The sequence below is a fragment of the Melanostigma gelatinosum genome, assembly GCF_949748355.1.
Source record: "Melanostigma gelatinosum genome assembly, chromosome: 17".
Classification (NCBI taxonomy): Eukaryota; Metazoa; Chordata; class Actinopteri; order Perciformes; family Zoarcidae; genus Melanostigma; species Melanostigma gelatinosum.
The window spans coordinates 11,819,016-11,844,664 of NC_136650.1; the positions used below are offsets into that span (position 1 = coordinate 11,819,016).

The 25,649-nt window shown below is 41.7% G+C and overlaps 1 protein-coding gene across 2 annotated transcripts in view; it reads right to left on the reverse strand.

The window, feature by feature from the left end:
• The window catches only part of dtnbp1b (dystrobrevin binding protein 1b), a 29,361-nt gene extending 21,187 nt beyond the window's left edge, over positions 1-8,174 (reverse strand). For both annotated transcript variants that reach the window (XM_079288705.1, XM_079288704.1), the window contains exon 1: positions 8,061-8,174. In XM_079288705.1, the coding sequence (XP_079144831.1) occupies positions 8,061-8,106 (46 nt within the window). In that variant the 5' untranslated portion in view covers positions 8,107-8,174. The remainder of the gene's footprint in view (positions 1-8,060) is intronic.
• Positions 8,175-25,649: the final 17,475 nt, after the last annotated feature.

Here is a 25,649-nt window from a genome sequence, read left to right on the forward strand (position 1 = left end):
GGCTTAATGAAGGCCAGTAAACCAGCTCATGAAGCACACAGTGATACGTGTGTGACAATGAGTTGAATGTAGAGAATTGTGATGCGCAGAGTCGAGGCATCTTCGTGTCTGCTCTGCTCTCACGGGAGAAATATCCGATTTTGTCTCCTTCCTGGAACCGTGCCATCCCGAAACCGTCGCCTGTATTTAGCGACCTGATTTCCTACGTGCACGGCTCGGCAACAATAGAGAAGCTTCCAGCTGCAGGGGCTGTTTGGAATGTGTGTGTACTGGTTAAGAGGCAGCCAGGTGGGAATAATGGAACCTATTGTGTGAATCTATCTATACATGTGAATCCTTCACTTCCCCAAGAGCCGGCCTCCTGTCATCCTGTGGTGAACGGGTAAATGGAAGCGAGGGACTGAGATATTATGGGTCAGTGTGTGTGTGTGTGTGTGTGTGTGTGTAAGTGAGGCCGCAGCAAAGTGGTACAACTCATATTCTATTTATTCCTCCATGTAGTTCATGACCTTGATAAAGCCGCGATATTAAATCGTTTAGAAATGTGAGTTGATCACATTGATGGAAAAGCAAAAGAACAAATGTTGCCATGATCAATTACAACATGCTGTGGAGGATTCAAGTCAGGTTCTGTTCCTCTCCAACCTGAGGTTGTCATGGTTAAGCACTATACTCTAGTCTCTACACCGCAGAGAACACTAAGATGCGCCTCTTGTGCACTTAACTGCAATTTATATTTTAATGGCATTTCAGTCACTGCAAACAGGCCATGCAAGCAAAAAGTGAAAGGATGTTCTTACGCAAATCATTCCTCGCTCCGCCCGAAGGATTGTCATCTTGAAATAGTTCTACTGTACTTTTCCAGTTATTGATATGAAGGTGCCTTGGTAATGACGTGAAATTAAAAAGGAGTCGTAATGCCAAGGTGATTCTTCCTCTGTCGGCTCATCACTTGTGGGTGAACTATCGGGCACAGCGCTTGTTCTTCTCATCTGCACTGAAATCTTCCACTAAATATTTCAAGGGAGTTTTTGTTAGACCCTGACAGAGATATCAAAAGCTCGATCAGCAGCATCCCTTTGTTTTGCCAAGCTCCACTACTCTTCTCTGTCACTGCGTATTCCTCACATATTCTCCTCATCCCTCTTTCGCTGCTTTTTTTCCCTCTCTCTCTTTCCGCCCCTCATTTATCTGCAGTCAAAGCGTGCCCTCTCGTTAGCCCCAGCGTGAATTGTGAGAAAGCCCTGATCTTGGCCAGGGGAGAGAATGTTGCAAAGAGCATTCGCACAGAGATGAGACAACATCACACAGGAGCACGCATGCACACACACACACACACACACACACACACACACACACACACACACACACACACACACACACACACACACACACACACACACACACACACACACACACACACACACACACCCTGTACTCCTTTCTTTCATATTATCTAATCTTCCCTGTATTATTTCACCATGTGTCCTTCTCTAATGCCCTCGGCCATACATATCACTCTATGTTCTGGGGTGTTAGAGTTCAACTACTGCATCCTGATCACATGGTACAGTACTCCTGTCTAAATATATGCAGTATTTATACCTATGCCCTTGTGGCTCCATGTGACTAAATCACAAGCATTTTGTTTTTTACTGCACATTTTTGCAGTTAAAACCTCGGAGGCAGTATTCAAGATATCCTTCACATACTGTACATACTTTTTATACAATATATATGTCTAATTTAACAGTTAATATGAAGTAGTGGACGTGTTTTTTTCCCTCAAGGCGAGTAGGGAGGTTTTTTAGCAAAAAGCCTCACACCTTGGGATGAAACCCTTGATTCGTAGCCCAGCGATGATGCTGTATTGTAAATCCATCTGTTGTTTTTGTTGTATCTGACTTCTATTTGGGCCACACGCAGTCACCTGGTACACAGCGGGAACGTCTTCCCTCCCCCAAAGCAACCTCTTTTGCTCTTTCCTTTTGGGTTTGTTTTTTTCGCACTGACACACACACACACGTTCACACACCACTTACAAATCTGCAAATATACAACAAAACCAAGACCAGGTACTTCGACTGATATCTTTATGTACATACGTGACATGATATAACACTTTCTTTTCTGCAGAGTAAGGTACATAGTCACAGAGACGAATAGGAAGGGAGAGTCCAAATGAGTAGTCCTTGAGGGGTTTATCTCTCTCTATAACTCGAGTGATATGCCCTTACATAAGGCTGCAGGCGGGGGGGGGGGGGGGCTGGAGGACGGAGGGAGAGAACAGGCAGAAGAAAGCCTTGGAAATGTTAAAGGAGCCCGAGCAGCAGGCGCAGAAGTACTGATGGCCTCAGCATGCCGACAAAGCAAGAAAAGCTCCCTTTATACTGCAGAAATACAGACAGACAGGCATGCACAGACTTGCTTGAGCATGAAGCTAACAGAAGAACTGTACGCATGCAAACAAAAAAAGTTAAACTCACAGGACCCGCCAGTATACACTCTCTAACAGACTCCTTATCTGTCTGGGTCTGTAAATACAAAAACACTGATTATATCGGCGTCTTTTTCAAAAAAGATGATGCTTTACGATCGATAGATATATGAGAATGCGTGGTGGTCTTTGTTCAACTGTGTGTGTTTGAATGTGTACATGCATTTGTGAGTGTGTTATTGTCTGTCTTTGTGTGCGGTATAATTTAAGACTGTCTGTCATCTTGGTCCTCCAGTTTTACGTCATCCCCAGGCACATTTGAGGGGGTGGTCTGAAATCATCTGACAGACTTAAATTCAGACTCATCCCCCTCACTCTTACTTCACCACTGAAGTAACCAGAGCACACCCTTAACACAAAACAACTGCCACAACTCTGTGTATGAAATTACATACCAGTCACTGTTGTCCCTTTAATTACAGTCATTGTGCTCCTGGTGGATCCGTCTTTTCATTATTCTCCTGTCATGCCGCACAGCATCATTTCGCAGCATGATGAGAAGTGGGAGCTTAATTGTAGCTGTGATACTGGCTGGTTCGTCACCATTATGGTGGTATTAACTGATGTATGTATGGCTGGATGATGGAATAAATCTCACTCAGGTGTTCGGATGCATCAATGATTCTAATGATGACTGAGCAGGAACCCTGGTTATGACCTTATTCTGATTAGGATAATCAGGAAAAAGACCCTCTTCACTGTTGCTTTTGTCTGTTTGGCTTTTTGTTCTCGCACATATGCAGTTTACAATGGCAGTGGGAGGCAGATTTACCACTCGTGATTCTTTATAACTTTTCAAACAATGGATGCTTGATTTCAGACAACGGTGGACAAAATGAGCCACAACAATCAGTTTCCCGCTGAAAGTGTTGGCAGGTTTTATCGACTGCAGCTAGTGAGCTAATTAAGCTAAGAAAACACCGTCTCTGATTGACTTTTTAATGTTTCCTGCCGACTCATATGAATACAAAATCCCTGAAATAGGTGCCATAAATATCTACCTAATGGCTCCATACATGGTATCTTACAAAAACAGCGAGGCTAAAGTTAACAGATAAAATAAATCAGCATCCTCCCCAGTGCTAACAGTATATATATTCACAGACCTGTAGGACCTGTATGGTTGCCACGCTATGATTGGGCGATGAACTGTTCGGAGGAGGGGTTTCGCGAACTGTCTCTTCAAATACATGTAACGTCTCCCTTTATAGGTTAAGATGATATCATCCATATGCTGTGTACAGGTCACCTATCTGTCTTCAGACTCTATTCAACTGCATCCCTGTCTCCATGTCTGGTACATGATACTAGATGTGAAATATAGCACCAATATTGTTCAAATATTGTTATTTAGTAAGGTTGTCGTACTGATAATCCCACTAAATTAAATCTGTTAATCTGCACTGAAACCTCGCTGAACGCATGGAATCAAAACCCCGAACAATGTGTTGCAGCACTTATTGTATGTGACAAGGTCCTAGTTTTTCCAGTTTCCACTGACTGGAATTGTGTGAACTCTGTGCAACTGTATCAACCGCCACCAATTAGCAAACTCCCAGATAGTGTGGACGCCTGTCTTATTCTCCTCCGTATTTTTCATTATTCATTTTCATTATCTGTAATGTGCTTTTTGGTTTGGCTCAGTCTTTTTAATTCCTCCTCTTTACCAATATTCTCTCTCATTCTCGGTTTCTTCACCCACTCCCCTTCATCCTCCACCTCCTATCTTCGCTTTCTCTGCACTGCTCTCTTCTTCCTCTGCTGTCTTTTTTCACTTGTTCATTGTTCGTCTCGTCTCCTAATTTTTGTGCCCACCTTTACTTTTCTCTCTTCTTTTCTTTTTCCACCCAACCACCTCCTCACCTGATTAATGGCAGGTGTTCCTGCAACCCTGGAGGATAAGTGGGTAAAACTAAATGGATGGATAAATGGACTATTATAATAAATATTTTAATCCAATCACTGCACGAAAGAAATGTAGTTTTGTAGTGTAGTTGTAGTATATATACGTGTGTGTATTCTGTGTTTGCAACTACCCTTCACAATATTTGTGGCCATGTGCATGAAACAAGTCTCAACATGTATGCAACTGCACGCGTGCATCAGTTATGCATCAGCTATACGAAGATTTCCACATGGAACAGAAATATCGACACAGATTGAATTACAATTTCATGTCACGCGCGACAAAAATAATGAAACACGTGGAGCTAAAATGTAATTATTATGTCTCGGGAACATCAAGCTGTGCTCTGTCCTTGACTTTATCCTTTGCCAGCACAGAGTCTTTCGTCTCTGGAAGAAAATCCACCTTTAAAGACAATTAATGCCATGAATCCCAGTCTTTTAACCCTCCGTTGGTGGCTTCAAAGGAAGCGTGACCTCCGTGGAAATGAACAGACAAATTAAGATGTGTCTGCCTGTGTACAGCGTCTGTGAGCTTACATGCGGTGTGAGCGATGTTTGAATAGGCTAATTAGCACGCTAACTGCATTTTGGTTATGTATGCATGGAGAAATGAGTGCATGCACAGAAGAAAGCATACGAGTATGCACACACACACACACACACACACACACATCTCTCAGTCACAGGAGACAATGGATAAAAAGTCAACACAGGATTCAAACATTGTCACTTGGCAGCAACTATGACACTTACAGTCAACTTTTCAGCAACAGAGGGTGTGTCACATCTCGGAAACTGCTCCATTACTCAATCACCAATTTCTTATCAGAATGAGTAGACTGCCAGTTACCAATTTAAAATGTCATCCACAAATATCTTGTCATTAACCTGCATACATCTGTATTACATGTTGATATCGCAATGAACACTTTTAAAACCCATTAAATATTGTTTCATGAATAGAGCTGACTATTCCTACATATTCAAAGCCATGAGAGGAACTGCAAGGCAAATGAATGAACCTTTAAGAATAAGCATTTTCAGTTGTTTTTTTCAAGATCCTCTCAGCAAGATGTGTTTTTTGATTTAGCCCTGAAAACTTTGAAAAGAAAGGTGCTTCTTCTTTGAGCATTAAAAGTTGAGTTTGCCCGTGGCTTAAGCCATCAGAGACAGTTTAGGAAGCAGCTACTGAACCATATTTCAATAGTCCAGACCCCACTCATTAAAGCAGCACAAAAGACTCATCACATCTGCAGTGCTTCGATTTACATGCAATTAAAGTTTCATGTGAGCCCAGATAAACCAGACAGGAGGAGAGCAAGGGGAAGGAAGAGGAGGAGGAGGAGAGATGAGGAGTGCTGTAGAATACAGAGGAGAGGAGATTAAGGAACAGATGAGACACCAGCAGAGAAGAGAGCAGCTGTGTACAGCAACGAGGCACAAAAAGAGAAAAAAGCTGGGGACAGAAAGGGGGATGGGGGAGGAGACAAGGAGAAGAGCAGAGAGGAGAGGAGAGGTGAAGCAAGCCATCATTTGGCAGAAGTGCTGACACAGCACATCCATCTCAGTGGCAGGCGCCTGCTGTTGCTCCTTTACAGAGGACACAAACTAACAGCGAGAGAGAGCTCTACCCCGGCATTACTCTGTGATAATACCACACTGAGTCCAGCTGCAGGAGCAGAGATTAAAAAGTGCTGCTGATTGTCTTATCTAAAAATATTACTGTCTACTGAGTGAAAGCGCTTTAAATAGTCCGTAGCTGTGCTCTGTTTTTGTGTCAATCGGTGTGGCATCATGTAATATAATTACAATTATTTGTTGCAATTTGTAATCAGCAAAATGAGCCCTGTAAGCCTTTTATTTGATGTTTTAATGAGTTTATATCATAAATTATTCTTGCTGATCTGGCATTGTTTGGGCATGTTCCTTTGAAATCCACACCAAAGTACTAATCGCAACTCATGAAATGGAAATACGACAAACAAATGTTCTTCTGTTTGATTAAATCCATCCTTTCATTTGTTCAGTTATTTTCCGAAAAGCTGTTGTTCAGCTGAGACCATTGACTTCTTTCCTCAGATGCTGCATTATGCAACACGTCGGTTGGTAAACCGGTGATCGTAGCCTGCGGCCACTTGATATTTCTGCTTGAAAGCACCGGAGAAATATAAGATGGTAATGTGACAGATGTGTCTTGACAAGTACCGAACTGGTCAAGCGCAGCCAAGAACTGCAGCTGAACAATGTGAAAGCCAAACGCATGTTATACAACAATAAACTCGCGTTTTATTCAAATAATTGAACTCGCAATGATGTAATTATTTTCAAAAAGCCCACATTCATAAACACAACCACAATAGGTTGCTACTGTGGGTGGGTGAGTCAGCGTGTGATCGTTAACTCGTCACCCCAGACACACAAAAGGTGTCCACGTGAGTTATATGCAAGGTTGGGCAGTAAATAACATCCTGAAAATAACAAGAGGGGAGAAGGGGAACGAAAGCGAGAAGAGGGGGGATGGTGCAATAATGATGAAAGCAATAAAAGGAGACCCATGTTCCCAGATGTGATCTGTGCCTCAGTCAAGGCAGTGTGTGTGTGTGTGTGTGTGTGTGTGTGTGTGTGTGTGTGTGTGTGAGAGAGTGAGATTTCTTTGTGTGTACGTTCCCTCTGAGCTCTCAGATGAGTCACATCATTTTATCAATCACCCACTTACAGCACGATCCTTTGGTTGTGTGTGTGTGTGTGCACGTTGCTCGAGGGCAGAATGAAGTCAAACATTAAAACTGCAGAGCAGTCCCACAGTCCCACACACTTTCACCCACTGAATAACTGATACACTCCACACTATAACATTACTCCTTTACCGTAATCCCGTCACTGCCCTGCAAAGTTACTGCTGTAGACACAGGCTCTGCACACATTACGTAGATACGTGCTCACACTGACAAAAGGCAGCCAGTACAGCATTTCAGTTATTATTCAACAAATAATAGTTCAATAATAATAATAATACAATTTTCTCTGTTTTTTTTGTGGTTATGGTTCACTACGCAGTGAATAACATCAGCAGGTCATCTGCTTTTCTCCAGTCAGCGGAAAAAATACAACTGGCCTGGTAGTCGATCGATGCACAGCTCCTCTCCAATAGATCGCCAGCTGGAGGCGCTCCATGGAATATGTAAACACAGTCACGCATGCTCCGACACACTCCCACATTACACACCACCCCAAGCTCTGTTTCCAAAATGTAAACATGTACAAATATGCACACACGTGCATGTGTTGTCCCTCCTTTACTTTGACCACTGTAGATATTCCCTGATGCATACTGTGTTACACAAGCAAACTCTTGGCATCTTCACTCCCACTCGCTATGTTTCTGCTGTCGCACACTTCACATTCCTCCAGCCAATATAAAGTGCAAGTCCTTGTTTCACTTGTAACATATTAACAATAAAAAAAAAATGTATTTGTTGTCACGTTGCCTTGTCCTCCTTCTGATTTGGCCAGGTTTCCTTTCAAAATAAAGACCCTCTATTCGAATGTACAAGGTTGGTTTCAAACAAACCCTTTGCCACGAAGAAATCTGGCACACCGAATCACACGCAGATCATCACTCCCAATGACAAAAGACAAGAAAAAAGTCACTTACAAGAGTTCCTTTGGCTCCCGTCTGTTGCGCCAGGCAAGGTGGACATCCCAGCAGGATGCTTTGTGCCCTCACGAGATGACCAAATGGGAGGGAGAGGGAGGCAGACAGCACGACGATAGCACACCGAAAACCCCACTGATCACAACAACACCGTCGCACCGCACATCCTCACGCTGTCGCTCACGCGTCACACATGCTTCTCCATACAAAAGATGCTCCAGAAAAGGCTCACGCGCACATTCTCAGCTCGCACACTCCAACGACGAGCGCTCTCAAGAACCTGGCACCCGCGAAACACGCACACACGTGCACGTATGTATGGATCGGCGCTGCACCAGTGTCTAGCTCCGCTGTGGAGACTGCTGAGGCTGACAGTGGAGAGAGAGAGAGAGAGGAGCGAAGACGAGTGGAGCATACCACTGGCTGCTCCTAAGAGAGGGAGGAGGGGGACCGGAGGAGAGAAGAGAGGATGAGGAGAGGGGGTGGGAGAGAGGGGGTGTGCTTAGGGAGGAAGGGGAATAAGGAGCACAGATGATTAGGAGCTTGCGAGCTGCGTATGTTTCTATAACCCATGAACACATCTGTCCCTGACCTTTAAACACACACTCATGTCTCTTAACCCAGCCTGCATGCTTTGTTCACCTTCTTTGTTCATATGACTCAGTGGCTGGAGGAGCAAGCTATTTTCATAAATAAGGATGAGCATCTAATAAAGTGGAAACAGAGTAAAGATGTCAAAGCAACTAAATAGAATCATTTTTCAAAGGTGAGGTTTCTCTCTTCTGCTGTATCATGTGCACGCACACAAACAGCCTTGTACACAAATCACACGGTCAAAAGTGAAACACACTTGCGCCCACACCCACTCTTGTCTGCCTCCACTGCCTGAGGGGGGGGGGGGGGGAATAAGAATCCTCCTCATTAGCATGATGAGCATCACAGTTTTCATGCCCCGCTCTTTTCCAATGCATGTCAAGTGGAATTGAAGGGAACCACTAAAGACACATTGATGACGTATCCATTTTGTAAATGTTAGAAGCAGCGCAGTAGAGAAGAATCCGCTGCAAATAGGCTCTGCATAATGCATATCTACAATCAAACAACATAGGACTTAACAGTCAAAAAAGGGTAGTGAGTCACTCTGAAGAGCTATCAAACCCTCAAGCTTAAGCACACACACACACACACACACGCACACGAAATCCACACAATGTCAACCCCAGCCTTCATCTTTATGACACATCATAGCCCTCAATGCCTGAGGGGCCGTTGTGCAGGACAAATAAGAAACAAACACCAGCAGCCACAATCAATATCAACAGCATTTGGATACAGCTGCACAAGTCACACTGCAGGAAAGCCAACGGAAATATCATAAGCTCCTTAATTAGCTGTGGGTGATTATAACTGCGCCACAGAATGAGCTGGAGGGGGGAGAAGTGCATCGGCTGGACTTTAGGATGGACTCTAGGAACATGACATCATGCAGTGCAAGAGGACACATTATCAAAAAGGCAGTTGGAGCCCTCGGTTCCCATGAAGAACAGAACATGAGAAAAATAAAGATGATTAGAAATAACACGTAACAGTAGTTATTTCAGAAATAACTGCACGAGTTAAACAATACTTCCACAAGTTTGTGTTGATTAGCAGCTACTTCGTTTAGCTGTCATCCAAGAAGACATTACATCATTTAAAATATACATTTATTGAAACTTCAACCCTTGGAAATGTTGAGAAAAGCATGAGTCAACAAACGTTATATTCTAAAATAGTTTCTGACTGTCCTGAATATCCTGATCCTTGACAATGGTAAAGCCTGAGATGTTGAAAAACACTATGCAGCTGTATTTACACAATATATGGAAATCTACAAAGAGAAATCTACAGAGTGTTACTGAGAGAATTGACGGATAAGAATGAGAGCAAAGACACAAAAATACAGTTGCCTTGGAAACGGACAGACATTCTGCTATCCGGTTTGATGTAATCTATGCGGAGACATGCCAAATTCTCGAGGCCATCGTTGAACTTTTCAACTCTCTTGTCCAAGAGTCCAAAAGGAACAGTGCTCTTCTCTTTTGCCGTATTATTGAAGTCACTTATTTGGCTGCTCAGCTCGCCTAACCTCAATAGGAAACTGAAATTCCACAATAAGAATATTCACCTCTCCAAATACAACGAAATGAAATGAAATGTATTGATAGAGCGCTTTTCACAGACATGACATCACAAAGTGCTTAACAGCAGAAATTTAAAAAACATAAAAAACCACAATGTGACCCTAGGGTCAATAAATTACATACACAGAATAAAATAAAATAAAAAATAAAAATAAGATAATAAAAATTTAAACATATTTCAAGAGCAGGTCTAGGACATGGGTTTGTACTCAAACGCCAGCCTAAAAAGGTGGGTTTTGAGCTGGTTCTTAAAAGTATTCACAGTATCTGCGAGGCGTAGAGTTGCAGGCAGAGCATTCCAGAGCCTCGGGGCCACTGCCTCAAAGGCTCGGTCACCACGGGTCTTAAATCGTGTGCGTGGGACTGACAGAAGACCTAGAGCGTTTGACCTGAGAGTGCGGGCAAGTAGGGATAGTAAATAAAACATGTTGGTTCCCTACTAACTTCCATGTTGAGCCTCTTCTTAACTAAACGCGATGCGCAGAAGCAAACATCCGATTGTTTCAGTTTTTTGCAATGAAGCTGTCCTAAACCGCTAGTCAGCAAACAGGCTAAGCGGAGTGTCCCTTGTTTGAAAAAACGCTCGCCCTGACCGTATTTTTGCAACTCGGTCAGTGCTCCTCGGCATCTAACACTGACGCTCATGTGCATGTTAGATGTATGCGATGTATGCGATGCACCCTCCAGTTGCATTACAGGCTGAGCAACTGACGTAGTAGAAAGTGCGCGATAGTTCAGTGGTTTTGTTGCCCCCCCCCCCCCAACTCCAGAGATGGCCAGACCTCAGAGGTTGAGGTCCAGTCAGATAAATACAAACTGGCAAGAAAATATAGACACAAAGGTGATTGCCAGTTTCGTGCGGTTTGCCCAAACCCAACTGACAAAGGTCGTCACCCCATATGGTAACACGCCATTCTTCAGCAGTTCCTTTTTACCTACTCCGTCTCTTTCTTTATTACAGTATCATTTATCCCTATCTTTCATATTGTAATATAGTTTGGGCAAGTACTTTTCCTACAAAAAATGTTGGTCCTCCAGAAACGTTTTGCTAGGATCGCAACCCGATCAGAGTCACACTTCTCTTCTGCTCCTCTATTTCAGAAATTGCAGAATCTTACCATTTATGACATAAATATTTCACAAACTTGTGTTTTCATTTTTAAGATACTTTCAGGTGAAGGGAATATTCCTGATCATTTCAAGACCTACTCTAAATTCAATTCACAGGTTCACTCTCACTCAACTCGTCAATCTTCACATCTTCATCCTCATAAGTTACTGACTAACAGAGGTCAATTTTCAATAAGATTTAGGGGTACTAAACTATGGAATGACTTTTCCCACCTAACAAAAGAATGTCCCTCTGTAAAATGTTTTAAAAGACGCCTAAAAGAACATCGAATTGCTGTTTTGTAACAGTTTGTTTATGTATTAGTTTTCATGTCTTTCTTGTTTTAGCTGTTATATTACACACGCACACACACACGCTCACTCACACTCGACACAATTACTTTATTATTATTTTTTCTTTTCTTTCTTTCTTTCGTTGTAATGTAATGTCTTATGCGTATTTTATTTTTTCTTTGTAATTTTGTAAAATTTTAATATTATATAGGTGGAGGCTTCAAATAAGCCAAGTTGGCTTTCTGTCTCTTCCTGCACTGTGATATTAATTTATTTCTGTTATGTTTGATTATTTTAAATTTTTGTTGTTTGAATTGTGCAAAATAAATAAATAACTCTTTTCCTCTTGTCCCCGTTGAGTGCAAACAGACTGTGATGCTGGAGTGTTTCTAAATGTCTATCCTGCAATCTGATGAAGGCCAACTCACACAAGGATGGGAAGCTGTTGCCAGGCAACTCTACACCTCCGGCACTTCTCTTTATTTTCATTGTTTCCCCTGTTGGATCACACTTTCTTTGACATCACCACAAAATAAGAGCAGTTTTTTTTTGCTGGCCCATAGTCCCAGAGTATACTATTGCCAGTGAAATCAAAAGACAGAGGACTTACTGGGGAGATGCCTGGAAGGTTAAAAGGAGAAGAAGGTTTGGATCCAGGGACAGGTGGCAGGAACAAGGGACAGAAGACAAGGACTCGGGCTACAGTAGATCAGAGAAGAGACAGAAGAGTGAATGATAGATGGAAAAGTCAAGGAGTGAACCTCAAGACTCTTTTAAAAAGTGTTCAAATAAAAAAAGATGTGAGAATGTACGCATTAACATTCAGATGACATTCGAGTTACAAAATATTACCATTCTATTTTAACAGTACTGCATGAGAACAAAGTCGTGATAAAAACAGTGAAACAAGGTCATATTCTTCTCATATTAACAACTTTCTTGAGTTTGACTTTGTGGGTAATGAGCCAGTTAGTTACACTGTCTTTGTTAAAATCAATCCTCTTCTATCCTGTGGTCTATGCAAGACCTCTCTCCTTGTCTGAAAGGTCTCCGTCATTCATTTTTGCATCCAAGTCTTTGTGGCTTCAGTTCACATATAAAAACATACATACGGTACATACAATTCTGGATGAGTAGCATGTGACATTGTTTTTATATATTATTACATAATTATGTATTGTAGAGTTACAAGAGCTGTCTCGACCTCAAACAAACATATTAAGGCAATTACAATTCTTGGGTTCACGTTATATTCCAGTGCGAGTGATATGTGACAGGTACATAGAAATCCTAACGCTGCGTATGGGTGTGCGTACACGCCAGCGGAGACATGTGTTGTTTGACAGAGATTTGGAAGTGCAGAAGTGCAGAAGGCAACAGATGCTGTCTTCAGATGTCAACATTTTAGCTTCTTGTCATCATCTTGTCTGGCATCTGTCATGTCAACAAGTCTCTCATCTTGGGGGTTGGGTTGTATGATCCAGCGGCTGGAAAGACACATTGTACAACACCTGTACTCACAGTTCTGTCAAACACAGGAGGTCGGCTAGCAGACTGCGAGCAAACAACGAGAGGAAGTGGTGTAGATAGAGACCCCTGCACCCGTTTCCTGTAGATGGGGAAAAATAAAATAAATCTACTGACAGGAAGCGTACACATCCTCGTTAGGCTTCAAGGTAAACTCAACAGGCATGTTTTGAGAGTGGCAAGGCATACTGTTTTAAAAGACTCTTAAAACATGCAAACACACTGTTTTGTCTTATTCTTATGTAACCACGATGGCTGACTAAGACCACGTTATTATTGAGTGCAAGAGCCTGGAGTAAATGTTGGAAAGGAAACACATCACACACTGTGAACACATATCCACATCAATACAAATGTTCAGACACACACTGACTCACGCACACTTAGTTTTCAAAGTTGTCACAGGCACAGTGAGTGTGTCTGGATTCCACCCGTGGGGCCATCTGTTCTTGCTTTGGCCAAATTCGAGGAGACATAAACTCAGGAATGATTAAGGATGCAATACGGCTCCCGTGTTAATCACAAGCCTTCGTCATTTCCATTGAACATGAGCCACCGGGCAGTGGGGAAGAAGGGACAGTTTGTTATTCACAATCTGTTCGAGGAAGCAACGTTGTAAAGGCTACTTAGAGGACAGCGGGAGAGCTTGTGTGCAGCCTTTTACAGGTTTTCCCGATATGAATAAGAACTATTTGCCCCACTTCTAGCATAAAAGAGTTTGCTCAAACGCACAATAACAGTGTCAACTGTTGAGAATCCACATTAATGTGTTAAAGGATTAGGCTAACACATATTTGGTTGTCTGACACTCTTCAGGATGTAGAGATGCGTATTCCTCATTTCCTTCGTCTATATGATAAAGACCTTTTCAACATAAACATTCAAAATGGGCCCCTTTGTCATTTCTTTTTGCAATGTTTGTTAATGCAGTATGACAAGAGGCAAACTTGGACCTAGCAACATAATGACAATGAAAAGGTATTTGTCTTGGCCTTTAGTTTAAGCAATACTGCCTGCCTGAAATATTGATTGATGGATTTGAGCTCATTCAATGACACCAGCATTGGATGTCTGGAAAATAAGCTGCGGTAACAACTTGACATGCACATAATGGTTATGGAGTTTGGGGGATCATGGGGAGATTACATAATTGTAGAAGAAATGTAGAATTATGTTGACCTGTGAACACGATATGTGCAAGTGTCTTGTTGCTCCCACTCAACACCTCCCTACACAAGCCTGCTGCCGTGTCCCTGCAAAACCACATCCTTAACTCAGTCCTACGCATCCAACTTCTTCCTCTCATCTTTTTAGAGTACACCTCCCATCTCTCGGCTCTGCTACCCTCCTCAACTGCTCCAGGCAATGACTGACCTGTGCCACTATCCTTTTTATCACTTTGAATTCCCCCCCATTTCGGGCCACAGGGAGCCTTTGTGATAGACTGCATTAGACCATAAAAAGCCAGCCATTTAGAACTGACTTGATTTTCCTCCCCCTCCCTTGAAAGAGAGGCCTAGGAGCTGCCTCGGTTAATGGCTCCTCCCCTAGTAAACTAGACTCTGCTATTTTGGTGGGCATAATGTTAGATGACATAGAGCTGCCACCACTGGAACATGCAATGTACAAATTTGATAAAAATCAGTGTGAAACCAGCTCAGTTATCATGGAAAGGCTTGGATGACCCTGAAAGTATACAACGGCGGTGTGACATCACAAATAAAAACACGTATTCTTTTTTTATCCTTCCGAACATGGTCAGCAGGGACCAACAATTGATCACATCACTGACAGAATTGTCCTGTTAGCTCAGCTCAGAAAGGTGACTTTCAACACAGAGCTGCAATTGAGCCCAGTGCCTCGTCTGAAAGGGATCTAACACCATGTTTAGTTCCCCCTGAATGCATTTCAATCATATACAGAAAGTAGTGAAAAATCGGACTCTATGAAATGTGAAAAAAACAGCTCATGTAAAATGCATGAGCTGCATTTGATTCTTTGTCCTGACTGCTGATTACACCTGAAGAGGCTAATTAAATCAATAGGGCATCAAACAATGTTGTTGGTACCATAGAAGTTGAACTTTAACACAGGTCTCCTTAAAAAAAGAAGGCAAAGAGAAAAAGGGGATTTGTTAATTACTCTCATCGCACAGCTCACTGCGCTGTGCGAAAATGAGCCCTTGAGGTCTACTGAAAATGTCCAGGTTTGCACTGAAAACACAATTGTAAGGATCATCTCACTTAATTACTCCACTTGTTCTAACTGATGCTTCCGTGACAATACTGTGACCTCCAGCACACGTCTGATAAGTAAACTGCTTTGCTCACTCGGTCCTTGGCTCTCTCCTTCTCCCCCTTTTAATATATTGTTTTGCTGACTTGCACAGACACTGAACATGTTTAATTAGAAGTTATGTCATCAGTTCTGGATGACTTGAAAAGAAAGCCCTGGATTACTGGCACTGAATTGGTAGGCAAAGGTGCTGTATTTAGCTTTTTCTATGAAGTAATATCACGCTGGTCTTTCACAAAAAACGATAACAAGCCGTGTGTGTGTGTGTGTGTGTACTGTAAGTAAAATGGGAAAGTTGCATGCTGGGAAATTGATGGCAACAGAGATATGAACAAGGATTGGAGCAGGTGTTTTCTTTGAACCGACAACACTGTGAGGTCGTCTCAGACAACATGTCACATACAGTACAGAACAGCCTGGTGTGAAAGTAAACATGAAGACACTTGCCTAAAACAGATAATCCATCACAGTGACCATCATGTCCACTTTGATTATTGTCACAGGTTACGTCATCATTAGTAATGCACCGCACAGTATTCAAATCAGGCATCAATCCTAGCTGCATGACCACAACAATAAGTCAACTTTGATCAAAATAAATGATAAAAAAAATGAAGCACATGTCGAGTTCATGCGAGCTGATTATAAAACCACAATGAAATGAATCGAAAGTCTAAGCTGCATGACCAGCAAATCAAACAACTCATCTGGTGTACTTTGTAGAAGTTATGTGAAGTATGCACACATTTACATTTGATAACAATGCAAAACTTTATGGCAAAGCAGTTTAAAAAGTAGTGACGAAAACCTGCATGTTGCCTGTATCCTCTGCCACCTTTTGTCATAGGACAGCCCCATCTAGTGTAAGAACAAAATACTTTAACCTTTATACTCAATGAAAGGTAGGGTGCAACTTGTCTGTATCGTATTATATCCTATATGCTGTAGTATTTATAGTATATTCAAATATATTATCTGAAAAACAAATGTTTGGATCTAAAAATGTAGTATTTCATGCAAGAATAATTTATATCAATGAGAGGAAATGTCTCATTGATCGACATAATATAAACTGGACAAAACCGTTTTCAAATAAAGAAATTCAAATTCTCCACAAGCGCAATAGTACCAAAACAGACTAAAATGAATACAAAAGTATTAACAATGTACCTTGAAATTGTTGTTGAGTAAGATTGTGATGTGCACAGAACATCGACTGACAGCAAGAGAGAATTGTGGGAAGATGTGGCATGAATACAAAACAGAGCAAATGATTGGCCTTTCCTGCTGTTGTCTTGAAATGCAGCATTGTCGTTCAAGGAAAAGTTGCTAGTAGCTCAGTCAGAAAGAGGATTAGATCAGCTATCCTCAAACATTTGGCACGGGCCCACTAGTGGGCCTCAGAACGTCATCTAATGGGCAGAGGAGGAACAGCTAAATGGTCAAATTAAACGAAAAAAGTAAAGTTGTTGGGTCATTTATAAAGGTAGTCAATTGGATTTCTAAATCTGCTCAAGAGTTCCCATAATAAAAACATAGTTATTCAAACCAAGTGTAATGTGAATGACCAGTTATGTAAAAGATGCAAAGTGTGTGGTGAGGAAATATGACCCTGAATACATTACATCTGGATTCATAATGGCAGCGATGGATAAGCAGAATATTTATTTTGGTCATTATGGCCAGTGAGTGGCATAACATATACTACACATATTTTGTGACATTATGTAACTTTACTTTTATCTGAAATACAGGTTCATTTAAACTGGAGCATTCATCTTTTGATACATATTCAGATTAAATTGTCATTGTTAGGCACTGTGTGATCTAATGTCACACGCAATGACAGTTGCAGTGGATGCTCTGATAGTCGATCCAGTTTGATCTTCTACAGTTTGATTCCCGTCTGCTGATGACATATAATTAAGTTTAATTCATGTCTTTCGACATATCTGTGACATCTTTCGTCTGAATGTTTTTTATTTGAAATAAAATGAAAGAGAGAACTAGTAAGCAGCCATTTGAGACATACTGGAGAGTAGTTCAGACAGGTTTGCATTAGCCTGAAAACTACTGGAGTAAATTCAAAGATCGGCGGGTTAAAGCTCACTGTGGACAGTTAGGGAAATATCATGCATGTTAATATAACATGAATGAGACACACTTCCTCTTGGATGAATGTATGAACACAAAAAGCAAAGTCAAAATGCAAGCAAGCAGAAAAAGGGAGCAGGGAAATGGGGACAAAGCAGGTTGTAAGAGCAATAGAATCAGATTCGGAGATTCATGTCTTTGGATTGTTGAAGCATTTCACCCACAGGCAGCATATTCCTACTGCTGTAGGGAAGTCAACTCTTTCCCTCCATAGACTGTGGAGAGATCAACTCAGTCAGATGGGATAAAGTCAGTAGCGATTAGGAGAAAGGAGTGTGTGCCTTTGTCCGTGCACACACACACACACACACACACACATGCGCGTCTGTGCATTCTCTCTATGAGAGGATAGAACATTGCTATTCAGCAGACGCCAGCTGAGTGTGTGAGGAATATGACGAGACAAAAAAGAAAGCAGGAGAAAGAAAAGGGGGAGTTAGTGGTAAAAAGTTGTCCCTCAGGCTTTATGTGTGAGCAGACTCCATCTTTTCTTCAGCCAGAGAGGATCTGTCACAGTTTACTCCACGGAGACTGCCCCGCCACCGCCGGAATCAAAAGCCCAGCATGTCTATTCCCAGTGGGGAAGATAAAAGGAAGAGGGAGTTTACACATAACCACACATCTGTGATGTAGAGATGAGGAAGGGTGGAAATACATAGTTATGGCGATACCTCAAAATCTGGGTGCAACGTTTTTACATGCTCCCTTAAATTATACTCACAAATCTCCTGCAGTGACAGAGTTAATTAATCCATAATTCACTCCTGAAAGATACTGTATATTCCACTGTTGACATTTTAATTGGCCGAATGCAAGATCCCGATTGGATACAGCGATAGGAAGGCTATCATATCCTCATATTCCGGTCTCGTAACCTTTCATGTCAAGCTTGATTCCTGTTCCCGCTCGTGTTCTTCATTAAGCCATTAGTTTCCTTATCTTTATTAAACCAAATCTTAAAGTCAATACCAGTCTGCCTAGATTTCTCTGTCTGAATTTGCACTGAATTTAGAAAGACAGACATTATATTACATCAATTACATGCATTTCCATTTTGAACTGCTCATAGGGGAAATAAAACCAGACCGCACATGTGATCATTTGTGACAAGCGCTCTTTGAACTGTCTCTTAAATCTGATTTAATTTGAACTCTGAGTAAAGCTGACAAAAGAGATGTTGGTTTCCTGGCTGTAAATAGATCAATGTCTCCATCTAGTGGTTGTTGTAGTAGGAGGTGGTTTTATCAGTGTCAGGTTTAAGCAGCAAAGGTGTACCAGCCTAACGATTTGGTTTCCCTTTCTACTGAGGAATACTTTATCTCTCATAAATCCTATCTGCAGTTGTAGAAGTGGTGACACTAAAACATGCAGATAATAAGCTGTTTGTGTCTTTTATGCATTCAGCAACAATTTAGATACAAATATACAGTTTATCTTTAAGGCACAATTCAAATATAAAGCAAAATAAAGAAGGAAATACAAGATGCCAAAACTCCCTTATCTATAGTGAGCTATTTAAAAGAGGGACAACAAACAACTGAATCTAAAGACAGAAGAAAGTGCAGGACATTTAGAGGCAGCAGGTCCTGTAGCTTGCTGTGTTGCCCTTAATCCTGTGGATCGTCATGGATTTCGATATTTCTCTCTGAGGCAACAACTGCACCAGCAGAGGGTGACTCTTTCACTCTCTATAGGCCACATTAAACATGCCCACTGATTGCCCCTCCCCCTCCATACGTGCAGAGCTTCAGAGATGCTGTTGCCCTGAACAAAGTATTTCATACAGCACTTTGGCAGTGAACCATCCAACAGGCTCAACCAGTCAACACCTTTAAATAGCGTTTACAGTCGGCCTGGTCTGCAGGCTGAAGAGTACGAGAGAAGCAGGTGTTCACCATGAGCTCAGCTCTCCTCTCTCTTTACACAGCTCGATGCATCTGAATGGATCGATCACGGTTAGTTAACAGCTGATAGAAGTCCGTAGTGATAGGAGGATGGGTGCAGTGCTTCGGCCCAAATAAATCACATTTCTGAAACCACTTTCTGATACATGTTTTTTTTTTTTTAAATCTGAATTGTGAAATGTTTAAAAACATTTAAAGGGTTAAAGTGTGGTGATCTGCAATGTTTTAAATCCACAAAATGACTCTTCTTACATGAAATGCATGTATGCATGAGCTGATTTTGGAGAACAGTCTTTCCTCTGTTTAACTGTTTCATCCTGGCTAAAAATAGAGTTCATTCTGAAGTCCTCATTTGTAGAATTAAACATTTACCACTAGCATGTTGGTTCAGTCATGAATAAGACATGTAACATGGATTTCTCCAATTAGCAAACAGCCAAACAGGCTAAATAAAGCATTCTCTCCGCCTCTTGAGAAATGGGTGAAACCTACAGTACATATGAAATATATACAAATACTTGTCTGTTTCACTGACCTAGAAATATCCTCCTGACTCACTGACTTGTGGTTTGATGTTCATTCTGGGAAATGTGGGGCAGGTGCATCTACTCAACTTGGATTCATCACACTTTTTAATAGAAAACGTTTTTCAATAGTAAGAGTGAAGATGCGAGTTGAGAGGCCCAGTAGATGTGACATTTTCACTCTTTGGTCCACATGTGACTTCACGGGGACGACAGCTGAACTGCTGCCTCTGTTCTGCTGTCTGAACTCCCTACTCGTCTCCACACAATGTGTAAAACAGAGATGGTGAGACAGAGTGTTGTTTCTTCACCAAAATACATTGAAGAAGGAATATTGATACGGTTGAAATGATTCATCATGGAGATGGAGCGACCTAAATTCCATTTGTGGCTGAAAGTTTAGTGACGCGCTAATGTAAGAAGTTGCCTCTTAATGAACTTTTGGATAATTCTTCAGGTCAAATGTCAGTGAAGTCTAAAATATTTACTAAACATAACAGCTGACATGAAAATCTATCAGTCAGTCAATCGACCTGTTGCCTTATATCTATTTCATTCATTCCCTAACTGCCAGCGAATTAGCACAGCCGGTCCTCTATAATTCCAGCTGATATATGCCAAACAATAGTGGCCCGTAGGGGAGGCATGCGTTGGGACTTCAACACAATGTAAAATGATTAATATGTGGCCTTGGGCTTTGCTGAAGCCTGCACATTGCATATCACACATGCCCCTACAGCAGTGTTGGCAGCTGTCATAGTCACCAGGAAGTGTGCCAATTTAGATCTGAGCCAAAACAACACGTCAGACAGGCACGACTGTCCCTTCCTCCAAACACAAGGCGACCAAGTCGTTATGCACGTGCATCCGCAATACACCGAGTGTGGTGCACGTATGGAAATATAGACTCACTTGCCAACAACACGGGTACATCGTTTGTCTATCTAGTAGCATAATGCATCTGCTTTTGAGTGTGTAATCTGTAATATCGGGAGTTTTCTCTCCTTCTAGAATGCTGGTAATGCTGCAACCAACCTGGGCTTATTGTTATCATAACTCATATTTGGGCACACAGATAAGATATTTTGTTATTTAACTGCTGTCAACTCACACTTCATGAACATTTAGAGCGGTACCGATAGTAATAATAAACTTTGAGTATCTATCCAGCATTTTTAGTTCATTATTATAGATGTCAATAATTTCTATTAATGCACAGTGTTAAGCAGTCCGATTCCTGTCACGTTTGTATTCTAAAAAGAGAATCTTAAATGGACTTCCTCAGAGGCAGAGTCAAAAGTCAATTTCGGTCTGAAATTATTACATGACAATGGATTTGAATGCTGAGGCGAGCACATGTGCACAGTGATCTTGCATGTCGTTAAACTTTGGTGACATTTGACACACAAATTTACACCGTTTTGAACCCATCTTGACAGTGCTGACTTTTAAGAAAAGGAGAGAACCAAAGAGTCCTAAGTAGAGGAAGCATTCATATTAAGCTGTGTTGTTGGATTCAACATGCTTCTTTGAATTAACTGTGTTCAGTTGTTGTCTAAGTACTGAAACTCAAATGTTACGCTTCTGTCTTGCAGTGCTTACAATCAAAATGTGATTGTTGTTGTTTTGACCACATATAACTACCAAAAGGACATGTATCGTTGATCAAAGCTGATATGGTTCCGTGAAGGTATGTAAGCGTAACGTAATTACATTAATGCTTATTAGTCAAAGATAATAAGATATTTCTCCCTGATGCTCACCCAGTCATGAATAGCTCTCCCTCTCTCCCTCTCTGTCCTCAGGCAAGGTGACGTAGAAAGCACTGAATAAGCTTTAATGTCTATCCAGACTCAGTCTTGTCAGCTCTGAACTATGCTTTTCTGACCATCTTTTCGATGCCCATCAGCCAGAACTCTTGTACTAAATTGATTCTGCACACCAAAGATCTTTGAGGAAGGGCGTAGACAACAAAGCAAGGCCTGACAGCAGACTTGAGAAGTACTTCGGGCATGTGAACAGAGGCAAGAGAGGGGTGATAGATAAAGTGGGTGAGATATGGCAGTGACGTCTTGTTTGGCTGCAGGCCAGAGGTTCACATAATAGATTTTTACAATGTGTCTTTGCACCTTAACCCGGTGTCAAGGCAGTGCTTCTGCAGATGTGTGACTGTCTCCTGATCCTGCTGCAGGAAAAGCAAGTGCTGATACTGCGACTGAGAGGCCTCGGGCTTTAACTTGACATCAGCTCATGTGAAATGACAGGGTCCTTGGGCAATACACTGACCTGTCACCTGCTCACAGCCTGAACTAACAGTGTCGGCTACAAGGATACAAATTTAAATGAAGTGAAATTCAAAATTTCTTGATTTGACAAATGCAACACCTCTTATTTGGGCTACGAATTTCAGAACGGTCAACGTCTACATTCATCGTATTTTTATCGTTCCAGTATTTGTCTGAATCGGTAGTGATAGATACTGGCTGTGAAAAGAAGGAATGTCTAAAACACACACAGGCAGAGCTTAGATGTTGGCCTCTGCAATGTTGTCTCTCTAGATTTTAGCAGTGAGCTATTTTGGCAGCGATACGTTTGTTCCACGATTCAAACTGTCGTTATAATCCACATTTGGTTCTCGCTATCCCAGCTTAAGCTAATGTGCTTCTATGGAGTTGTGTTTTCATCAAATCTTTTGAAAAGCAGTTTAAAGGGATTTCTGTCTGGAGATGGAAAGTGATAACACCGGTGCAAAACAGCCACCAACACAGAGCACGATGCATCATCTGAACAATTTAAAGGAAACATTGTTTCACTGCATTGCAGGCAGATATTAGACATCCTTCTGATTATTTATTGCATGCTAGATAATAGGCAGTCTCTTGCTCGGGCGATATATAGGTCACATGTGTATAATCAGGATATGGAGATGCACATGCAAACTCATTAACATATCATGTGTAGCAGGATTTAACAAATATCACAGACGATGGCTGGGCCCCAGATTCTCTTCAGAATGACAAGTCAGTGATGACATGGAAGTTGTCAACGTGTCACTGACACCACTTTATCTATCCAGGGTGACTGCACTTGCACGATACACACAGAAGTGAGATGGTTACATAACAAAAGGATTTACATTGATTCCTATGCCGGTGACACAAAATGTTCTTATATGCGCTATATTATAAACCTAAACTCAGAACACACTTTTGCATGTCAAGGACCCCGCCAAAATATGAGCCTCTGTTCTAGATTGTTCCTGTTAAATGTGAACAATACATCAGGATACACATTGGTGTACTGGAGCAGGTGTAGCACAGAACACATCAGTTCTTAAAACTCACAATTCTCCTCACAGTCTGTCTGTCTGAGACGTGACAGCTCCGCGGGGCAAAGGAGCAATTAACAAGGAGAATGATTAGTCTGATTGAAGCAAGAGAGAGGCAGAAAGGAAGAGCACGAGTGGGAGAGATAGAAGAAAAGACTTCTGACAAGGACTTTGTGACACACACGTACACACACGAGTGACTGATTTCCCCCAGAGCCTCCGGGCGTGGACCACGGCTGCCTTTGGAGATAAACCGCACTGCTATCTGTTGGAGATTTCACTCTCTTATAAGTTCCATGAAAGCTGTCGCATACGTTTCTTGACGTCAGCATAAATTGTGCCTTGCTTTTGCGTGGATGTTTAAATCTATCTTTGTAGTTCTCATAGTTCGTTCGTACCTTCTGTAACAACCGGATGGCTGCTTTTTCAGCAACGTTTTCCTATTACCGTGTACATGTGTAGGTTTTGAATGTGTTGCATGCGGGCAAAAAAATACGGTGGGACCGACACAAAAATATGGATTGATTTGCCGAGCTCCTGCATTTCTCAGCCTTGTGCATAACGCTGCTTAGCTGACAGTATCCAACCTGGTGTGGTGACAGCCCATTCATTCTGGTGGCATACAGGTCTTTTTCAGATAGTGAACACACACTACACATTTTCACCTGCACACCTGGGCGAGGAGATTGTGGCGATTGTGTGTAGCTGTCTGCGCAAACGATAATTGCAGCCACATTTATCGTTGACATACACTGACACTGCTCAGGAATATGCTGCAGCTGCTGAAACTGGAGATAAAAGTTCCAATTGAATTGGTGGGTGGCAGTGTGGTAGCTGAGCTGTGCTGAACAGCATCACGAACTATGATATCTTTCTTATTTATTTAGGTTTCATCCTTCATTAAAGTAAATATTCCAGGCATCAAACCAAGTTTATGAGTGTAATGCTGTGTTTTAAGCGTCGTCTATCAGAGCAACCGTTGAGCAAGCGATTGTGTTGTGTATGAAGCAGTATTTTTATGGTGTCTCTCTTTGCTACATGCTGACCCAGAATAAAAATGCAGCACAAAACAGCCAGTTGCTCCACTTAAACGATTGCAAAAGGGTCAGTTTGACCGAAGCACAGGATCTCCCTGCATTGATATTTGCAGGGAAACTTTCTCCAAATGGATCAATATGCACAGCAGTTACATTCATCTCAGGATGATTTGACAAAGAATAGAGATGGACTTTTCGTTTAAGGGAAATCAGAATAGAGTCATATGTTGTATATCAATACAACCATGACTGGTAAATGGTGCATCTTAACTCACCAACTTTCTTGGTCTGATAACTTTATAACACGTTTACAATTTTACATTTTTTTTTTTAATTGTTCAAAGGAACAAATGCTGCAATGTTAATGCGTCATTAAGTCCATAGTTTGCAAGCTGGTCTTCATGTGTTGAAGTGAAACATTTGGTATCGTACAACGTCAGACAAAAGGCCTGCGTTTTTCCTCTTGGTGCTGCTACAGTGAATCCTATGTAGACCGCCTCATGTGGGACGTACAGACTGTAAGGTGCCGGTTAAACCTACTTGTCTAGTCCTGTCTGCTCCTCTGAAGACCACACGTCTGTCGACCACATCCTGATCATGTCTGCCCGGCCATTTGGCCCCATATGGTCTTTTTCCTCTCTTCCCTGCAGGACATCCACATGTTCCATCACTCCAGCCCTCCTCTGATCCTCGGTGTCCTAATGTCAGAGAGAAGGCATCAAACAACTCTGCCCAAAAATAATATCCACCCCCTACTGAACAACTCTAAAGTAAGTCACGCATCTCCTCATGTAATCAGATGAAACATGTGTTTTTTGTAATGCTTGTAAGCAGAATAATTATTCTTACATAAGGTGGTATCGGGTGAATTGACATGAACATTATTTCATTAGCGCTTACATATCGCTATTTATGGTTGCTATTGAAGGTGATCAGATTGGATGCCAGAATCTCCCTCGGGCAGTTGCATGTAAGTTACTTTGAGACACGCAGTTGTGCCGGGAGTGTTTGGGAACCTATCGACTTCTATGAACATCTTTTTCAGAAGAGGCAGGGTTAAGATGAACCATGAGTGCAGCTCAGAACTAGACCTTGTGATTCTCGCACACAAAATCCACTGTAGCCGCCTGTATGACCAGTTAGCCCTGTGGCAAAAAGAGTCTTGAGACTTCATAGAGGAAGACAAGAAACTTGTCTTGTTTTGCCTTCTAAGTCTCTAATTAATAGAGGAGA